This window comes from Chelmon rostratus, chromosome 2, assembly GCF_017976325.1.
Source record: "Chelmon rostratus isolate fCheRos1 chromosome 2, fCheRos1.pri, whole genome shotgun sequence".
NCBI classification, from domain to species: domain Eukaryota; kingdom Metazoa; phylum Chordata; class Actinopteri; order Chaetodontiformes; family Chaetodontidae; genus Chelmon; species Chelmon rostratus.
The window spans coordinates 11,772,077-11,780,791 of NC_055659.1; the positions used below are offsets into that span (position 1 = coordinate 11,772,077).

The 8,715-nt window shown below is 41.6% G+C and overlaps 1 protein-coding gene across 1 annotated transcript in view; it reads left to right on the plus strand.

Annotated features, from left to right (window-relative positions):
- Window positions 1-7,104, plus strand: part of kif5ab (kinesin family member 5A, b) — a 57,050-nt gene extending 49,946 nt beyond the window's left edge. Inside the window, exons 25-29 of the mRNA XM_041953251.1 lie at window positions 1,253-1,514; window positions 2,487-2,551; window positions 4,828-4,855; window positions 5,332-5,392; window positions 6,971-7,104. Of these exons, the coding sequence (XP_041809185.1) occupies window positions 1,253-1,514; window positions 2,487-2,551; window positions 4,828-4,855; window positions 5,332-5,392; window positions 6,971-7,051 (497 nt within the window). The 3' untranslated portion in view covers window positions 7,052-7,104. The remainder of the gene's footprint in view (window positions 1-1,252; window positions 1,515-2,486; window positions 2,552-4,827; window positions 4,856-5,331; window positions 5,393-6,970) is intronic.
- The last annotated feature ends 1,611 nt before the right edge of the window (window positions 7,105-8,715 follow it).

The window sequence follows — 8,715 nt, forward strand, 5'->3', positions numbered from 1 at the left end:
ATCTCAGCCGGCTGGAGGGGCGTTTCCCTGTCTGTGTTTGATTGACAGCCACTGACAGGCTGCCAGAGTGCCGCGGTTACACCATACGGAACAAGAGACGAAGTAAACAAACTTGCATTGTAGTCTGCATGTTATGGGCGGACAGTGTGTTGTTAGTGGTATTGAAGAGGAAGGACAGCAAAAAGCATATAAATCAGAGTATCTCAAAGTGCGGCATGTGGGGCAATGGGGGCCCTCAGAAACATTTTGTGAAGTCCATTTAAGTGTTTTCACTTTCAATAGCCTTCATTTAACACATTACTTGGCTGCTGTGCCAAAATGCCCCCCCCCCCAACAATCAGCTGTCAGTTGCATGGCAACTGTTGTCACGGGAATCACGTTCCATCATCAGTGCTGGTGCCGATCGCTAAAGTTAGCATTTTTGATGGACAACTCGGCAGTTTCATGTGGATGTGAGATGGAAAAGCCACCATGGAAACAAAACGCTGTATGGTGGAGGTGAAAAATGGATCAATCCTTACTTCGTCAGACCTCAGGGGACAGATGAAGTGATCTGCTTTATCTGCAGGCAGGTGAATTTAGTCCTTAACAAATTTAATATTAAACGCTGTAACGAGACTAATCACGAAGCCTACAGCAAGTTACAACAATGTGGGTTTTCCTGTACTGCCCTCAATCATTCGCTGGCTTCTTAAATTGACATTCAGAACCCCCTATCTACATGGACTGCAGAGTTTTTGTAGGTGTGCTTTTCCCTGTGAATGTTTGTTTGCTGGCTCATTCAACAAGCTAAGGTGCAGTAAAGAGTTGCGGGAAATCTGATGTGGGTTGTTGCTCACAGTCAGTGGCTCAGACGATGTGATCATCTCTGCCTATGAAAGAAAGCTAACAATACTGCTTAATGCGACTGTATTGAGATGAAGTTTCCATCTGGGACACATACTGACACATTATTCCTGTTGAATTAATGCAAAACTAGTGGACGCCATCATGCAACCCAAAAATATTCAGATTTTTCCTCAAAGAGAATAGAGTGATTTACCGAGCAAATTGCAGCAGACAAAGAACTGGAATTTGATTTCAGTTGGACTTTTATGTATTCTCTGTATTGCAGTCACATTAAAAATGTATTGTGTTGTGCTACAGTCGCCCGTGTGGCACCATCCCTTCAGGCCAAAATAGAGATGATGTTTTTGTATTTTCTGGATGAATGGATCGATCAATAAGACGAATCCTCTTTTATCACTAACAGCCAAGCCTGTTCGTCCTGGCCACTATCCAGCGTGCTCTCCCACCAACCCCTTCTTCATCCGAGGCTACAGCGATCACCCCGTTGCCTTCTGCAAAGCCGGTTTCCACAACAGCAACAACCAAGATGCGGCTGCTCCCTCCGCGCCCGCCACGCCAGAGAGCGAGCCCAGGTTGCCTGAGGCCAGCTCCAACCAGAACAGCCCCGCCAAACACCCGGACTCCCAAAACAACGATTCACACGACAACGATGCTCAGGACAACATGTGAGTAAACTCTGTCGCTTGTGTTAGAATCTAACAGAGAGTGATCTCCTGCAGGTGATAACGATGCCACGTCTATGGATGTAAGAGCTCAGACTTCTCTCAGCTCACTTACTAGCTTTTTCCAGAGGTTTTAACCACAGCAGAGTTGTCATGACGATCTCCTGATGATGACTGTGAAATGCAGTTGAGTGCTTCACAAACAGCTAGTGAGTGAATTTCCAAGGGTGATAATGAATGTTCACGCTCAGATCAAAGTTAAACAATGGCAATGGACGAGTTTATTGCTTTAGGTTATCAGTATGAGGTAAATGTAGATTGCACAGCGTAATGGCCATAGAACAATGACACCATCTGCATTCAGATTGGTTCCCTATGCCTCGCTTTCAATGTGTAATTCTGTCTACGATCTCCCAAGAAAATGAAGGCTGGCGATCCAGTCAGGCTGCTTTCATGTCTGCATTATAGACTAAATTAATAAATGATCTTGTGCTTTTTTTCTTAATATTTTCTTCCACTCCCCCCTCCGACCTGACAGCAGACACTGCTGTAGGTACTATTTTGCATGAAGAAATACTCAAACTGTGCTATTACTCTAAAATTCTGACAATTTCAGAATGTGCGCCCTTCAGCGCTCTTCAGCGCACATGCTTCTTTTTTCTCTCTTACATCCAAAGTGGTGTTGATTGTTTCTTCATGAAAGTTTGGAAATAAATGTGGTGTGTCTGGTGTTTTTGGTAGTTGCTGGGCTCAGAGGAAAACGGAAAGCGACCCGGTTGCCTTTGCAATAGTAGCAACAATAACACCACTTCGAAAAGCCAGTTTCCACTTTAACTTACGTCTTTTTCGTCCTGACATTGATTTATTGTTTTGTGGCCGAGTGAGCGCTCACATATATTTTGCATTTGTATGTAAGGTTTTGAAGCAAAGAGCCCTCCGTTAACTTTGAAAAACATTTCTTTCTGCTTTCTGCAGGCTTCCGGCTGAGCCGCTGAGCCAAGCAGAGAAGAACACTGCAGAGATGCTCGATTCAGAAAATGGTGAGCCCTGCTCAGATGACGCCTGTTAGAATAATGAGAAACATTATGATTGAGATCAGCGGGGGTGAATTCACTTCTTATTACAAAGATTTTATAGCGGTTGCCATTATGCTATCATACAAGCCATTATGTTAGGATATTGTTTTATATATATATATGTTACAGAGTGGTGGCTGTTAAACCATTTTACAGTGATTGCCCCGCCACTACAATAACAATTCTGCTGGCTGTTTGTGTTTTTATTTTTTCTTCTTCTTGCAATGGGCTCATAGTCAGCAGCCTTGACTGTAATACTGAGCCACTGGTGATGATGAGGAGGGTTTCAGCATCAGTCAACACTCTATGGATAACGTGTCCCTATATTCACACAGCCTGACATTTTAAAAATCACTGTGGAAATTCTCTTTAGTTATTATACGTACTACTGCTGCTACTTGTGTGTACTTTTGTGCATCTTCATGTTTGCGTCTGAGTGTGTGTGTGTGTATGTGTGTGTGTTTGTGTGTGTGTGTGTGTGTGTCTGCGCCCATCAATAACAGACTGTGGAGGAGATAGATTAAGCTTGCAGTGTCATTACTCTGCCAGACAGATAGCTGGCCAGACGGGCCGAGTGCCCACCTCAGCCCGTGACCCAGCGATGACAGTTGTAGAGTTGTGTACGTAACAACGCCACACCTCTTCGATTCTCCAGGAGCATCAATAAAAGTCAGAAACAGCGTTAGAGCCGATATATCAATCTACTGCCACGGCACCCGCCTTTTATTAAATAACAGATGTCGTGCAGTGAAGCTTTAAAGAATTTTCATGTTCCCCACGATGCTGTTTAGTGAACCCTGGCAACATTCGGGGGAAAATGGTGATATTTGTCTCTTTTTGGCATTGAAATCCTCACGCTCAATACTGGCAGCAATTCAGATGAGATTTGTAAATATTTGTACCGTAAAGAATAGAATTAGTTTGCACCTTTTTTTTTTTTTAGATTCATTTGCTTCAGTTTTGCTTATATTTTATTTAGTGCTTTCCTCCAAAATGGACATTTTGGAACGAAAGTGCTTGTACGCTGTGATGTATTCTGAAGTCAGGCTCGGTGGGAAATTTTCTTCTGGTCCATCACTAGTAATTTTCACTCTGGGATATAATTCTACTCAGTGTCATGAATTTCAATAAGAGCTTATGGGAAAGTGTAGAACTGCAAACAGCTCTGCGTGGCCTGTTTCTTTTTCTGGTCGTTTTAGTCTGTTGAGGTGTAGCCCTGACAGTTCCTGTTAGGATAAGATTTTTGCTAAGTGTCACAGCTTTTTTTTTTTTTAAGAGATTAAATTGAACAGCCTTATAATCCAGTCAAGCATGAGGTCCCTTGATAACAGCCCACTCATCAAAATTGAGGTAAACTGTCTGCCATGAATGACAATGAATAAATGAGACTTCTCAGTTGCAGGAGAAACGGCAGAAGCTTTTTAATATGTCTGGGTGTGAATATAACATAAAAGAGCTTGTAGGAGGAGGAGTTTTGACAAAGCACTCACCATTGATACACCTGGAAAATGAATGCAGTCAATCAGGCTCCATATAACGTAACTTTGATCCATGAACTACAAAAAGAGCCATCCAGAAGGGCCTTCTTTTAAAACGTGAAGCACTTTGTTATTGCTATTATTAACTGTACTGGTAGAGGCAGAAATATGACTGTCTTCACCAGAAATATGGCAGAATTTATTGTTTGGTCAAACACTGTAAAATGACCCATTTTCACATTTTCCTGACTAGCAACCTCCGGCAGGTGAGCAAATAAAAACCTCTCCAGAACAACAACATTGGTCATTTGTTCAAACACCATTAAATTACTCATGCTCATGTTCAGTAGAATGTTCTTACACCACTGTGAAAGCTCTTCAGGTGGAGGCTGGTTGTTACAAATGGTACAAAGGCTTTAACCGACAGTTTGTGCCGGTTTCTTGCCGTAAAAAGTGCTGCTGTGTGTTTGCCTGTCTGATTGGGTCGCCAGTAAAATGCACGTATGGGTTGTTTTAAAATGCACAGACAAACCCCCCCAGTCAGTCATTTATGTGTAATGACTTGTTGTCTCAGAACCAACACATTATGCAGCTGCTTGTTCCAAAGTCATCTCCGATGGCTTTGGGCTCTTTCAGTTAAACCCATACAGTATGTGTGTGTGTGTGTGTGTCTGACAAAGCCACTTCTTCCCTAATTTACACACCTCTAACCCTCTCACTGTGCACCTGCTTGCCTCCTTATGCACCTCTTTCTGTCTGCAGGAAACACCACAGATATCAATGACAACAGGTAAGGCTGGCACACTGTCTTTGACTACTGCAGACACCTGCTGCTTTGATTTGTTGTCTTACTGCAGGCTGCAGAAACCTCTGACAGCAGAAGTTCCTGAAATGTTTACTTTTAGGAAATAATCAGCTGTCCATTTCAAAATTTGTCGCAGAGCCAAAAGTAATTAACTCATACTTTTAATATGTTTGATAATAGTCAGTTATGGGCGAGGGACACATTTAAGTGTGACACTGCCTCATGTACCTTGCATGCACCTCCTGTGTTTTAAGACTGTAGCATCACTGAATTGCTTCCCTCACTGCTTTGTCTCTCTGCTCCATCGCTGCCCCCTTGTTGCTGTCACTGCCACTGCTGCTGTGGATGCTGCTGGTGATGAATCTGGTGACGGTGCTGCGGCCGCCTGTGATTCTGCTGTGTTTGGTAGCATGTGTCTGAATGTGAATTCTGTTACCAGAACTGACGTCTGTGACAACCAGGACCCAGCCAAACTCTACAGCCTGCAGCCGGAGGCTTCGGCCAGCTAATAGTCCAGAGCAGGTAAGAAAGAGCACAGAAAAGCAGAGCAGCTCTTCGGTTTATTTGCTGCAGAACACACGATCATGACAAGTTTGCCAGTTTTTACTTCTTGTTGCACATTTAAATAACCCAATACATAAATAATAGCCAGAACATTTTGAATAGTTTTGCTTTGTGACATTGTGACTCAATACAATGATGATTTTGAACCTTTTTAATTAAAATTGCATATGATGTTTTTAAAATGCTACATATGCACACATTTGATATTAAAAAGCTTTCCTCAAAAGACATTAAATGTCAGTGATTATATATACTTTGGCAAATCTTGTTAAGGTATTTTTTCGGGGGGGATCTGGGAGTTTTTCCTTATCCAAACCGAGGGCCTGTTCTTGAGGTTCCGGGATATATAACCAAAATTGACTTGATCATTGAATTTACATAATTAATGTGAATGCTAAGAACCATGAAGCATGGATTCATTTGACAAGATCACGAGTGAAGGCAACATCACATCTCATGCATGACTGCAGCTCGGATACAGTTGTGTCCTGCAGTCACGTGCAATCACAACTATGGCATTTGTTTTGATTATTGAAAGATATAAAAATTAACAGGAAAGGAAATAATCTAATGTTGTAAATTGCAGCTTGCATGTTGCGCCTGCACATTAAATAAAATCAACAATATATTAAAGTAGTATTAGAATGGAGCAGACACTGTCTGACACTATGTTTTATCGCTATGACTTGAGATGGTATTGGGTCTCAGCTCCTGGTTGCTGTGTGCAGTTTACAGCAGAAACCCGGCCAGCTGTCAGGGTGAAGGGACTGATTTTTTTTTTTTTTTTCTGGGGCCATCCACACTAAAAATACCTCCACTCACTGACTGCACTGTGAAGCACTAAAATAGCCAACAAACAGCATCTGTCTCAGATCAGCAGGGTTAAAGATTATACATTAGTAAAATATTGCTCTGGGAAAGACCCGTATGAGAAAGGTGGATTAAATTATCACTGGCTCTGGGTTTTTACTTCATCCCACTACTTTTGCAGTCACAGGGTTTATTTTTTTGCCCTTTTCATGTATTCAAGTTAATAATATCCAACAACACTTGTCACAGGGAGTTAATTGACTACTTTTGCAGAGCTAGTGCTGCAATTTATTCAAACATCATTTTCACACACACACATTTCAACACTAAACTAATAATATGTAATATTCTCACACTACTGCAGACTGAGGACTTATTTATAAGAGTTATATGCCAAAATATACAAGTTACCCCAAGTTTTCAAGCTCTGCAAGCTGGCATGAAGTTTGCTGCAGAGTAAATATAAGTTTTGCACAGTGTTGGTGAATTTTGCATCCTATGAAGTCTAAATCTGGCCCCAGAGTGCTCCATGCAGTTCCCAAACACAAGTTACTCTCAGTGAAGACACCAGAAATAAAATGAGTCGAGACGTGTTCCTTCTGGCAATGTTAGCATGACTCACTGGCTTCTGTCTCTTCTTTTCTGCCATCGTTTGCGCTCAGTGTTTCCCTCAAATGTATCTGACTGTCGCTCTCTCTGTTTCTGTGTGTGTGTTTCTCTCTCCAGGCAGACGCTCTTTCTGAGGCCTCCTCAGTAAATCTGCATGCATCCAGCCTCTCTTTCCTCCCCCATCCTCACCTGCTGTAAACAGACCTCTCTCTCTCTCTCCTGTGTCCCTTTTCAATCCCCTGCTTGCTCCTCTTCAATCCCTTCTCCTTCCTGTTCAATGATGCGGGATGTATGTGGGTATCAGTAGCATCCATGGCAAGCACTGCATCTCAAAATCCCGACCTGGCCTCTTACACCCATATTGCTGCACACCCTCCCCCATGACTTGGAAAACAGGGACCACAGATAGAAAGGTGGGCAAGAGAAGGTGCAGTGCTGTAGGTAACCACTAGGGTGTGCTGTTTGTCTCAGTGAGGGAATCACAGTGGATATAAAACAAGTACATTTAACAGCAAGCTGAAGTCAGTCTTTATCATCACTATCATTATTATTATCATTATTAAACATGTGTATGGATCTGAAAACTCCAAGTTAAAATGTGTTAAACAACTTGAAAACAGTGTGAACCTCGAGCTCACTTTACTAATATTTATACTTCTGACTGTGCATGTTGATTTTCAATGTTGGTCTTCAGCGTTTCATGGAAAATACATGAAAGAGGAAGAGAGCCAGTGAGGCAACATTATCATAAAAAGTTTCAGTCCAAACACCAGTGCAGGAGAAGCACTGTAACTCAATGTGAACGGGAAATTCAGTCTTAAAAAAAAGTTGTGTGTACAGGATAAGGCTGGCATTATTCAATATTATAGTCAATAAATCTTGTAAAAAAGGCCAAAACCAACAGCATGTTCCTCTGTCTCAAAGTTTTCTGACTTGCTCCGCCTGCTGGTGCCTCTCAGTCTCAAAGCAACTGAAGACATAAATCTCCTAAACAGGCCTTGAACATATTGTTTCATTTAAAAAAAACAACCAGGCACTGCAGTATTACTAAAACCGTAGTAAATTTTTTAGTTTAGTGAGTTTATAGCAGCAGGACGGTGTATTCGGGGTTGACTGAAAATAAACTATAGCACATATATTCATGGCGTGGCTCATTGATTGGCTCATAGACTGGTACTGGAAACAAAGGAGGTCATTGGCTCAGAGGAATAAGATACTGTATCAGGCTTTAGCTACCAGCTAGGAGGAACAGTTCACTGTTGGTTTTTTGTCTTTTTACAGAATTTGTTCACACAGAGAAAAATATAGAATATCACCAGACTTGTCCTTTAAAGTGAGTTTTGAAACATTCAGCAGTTTCAATCCAAACTAAAAGCAACATTCAAGCTAATTCTAAGTTTTAGAAAGCATGTCAGTAGCCATAGTAACAACCAGCACACACTAAAAAAAAGTTGGTGAAGCCTTAATTCAGACATTAGACAATTTTTCATTTGCCCTTTTTCACTCAGTCTAAACAAAGGTAGATTAAGTTTATATAGACAGTACAGTATGTCACTCCTCAAGCAGGTGAGGCGATGTTTGAAAAAATTATTTTTCAGTGCTGCTGTCTCGAGATCATGAGCTAATTACATTGTTATCTTAAAAAAAGCTTTGTTATCTCGAGATAACGAGATACTCGACCCGTTATCACGTGAAAAGAAAAGGTCGTTTCCTCCTATTACTTATCTTGCTGATTAAAGATGAAAATGTCAGATCAAGGTGACCCATTATTGATCAACACGTTGGACTGTACTTCAATCAAGGTCTAACACGGGCAGAAAGGACCAATGCGGGACTGATCGAACAAACAGGTGCACATGTAA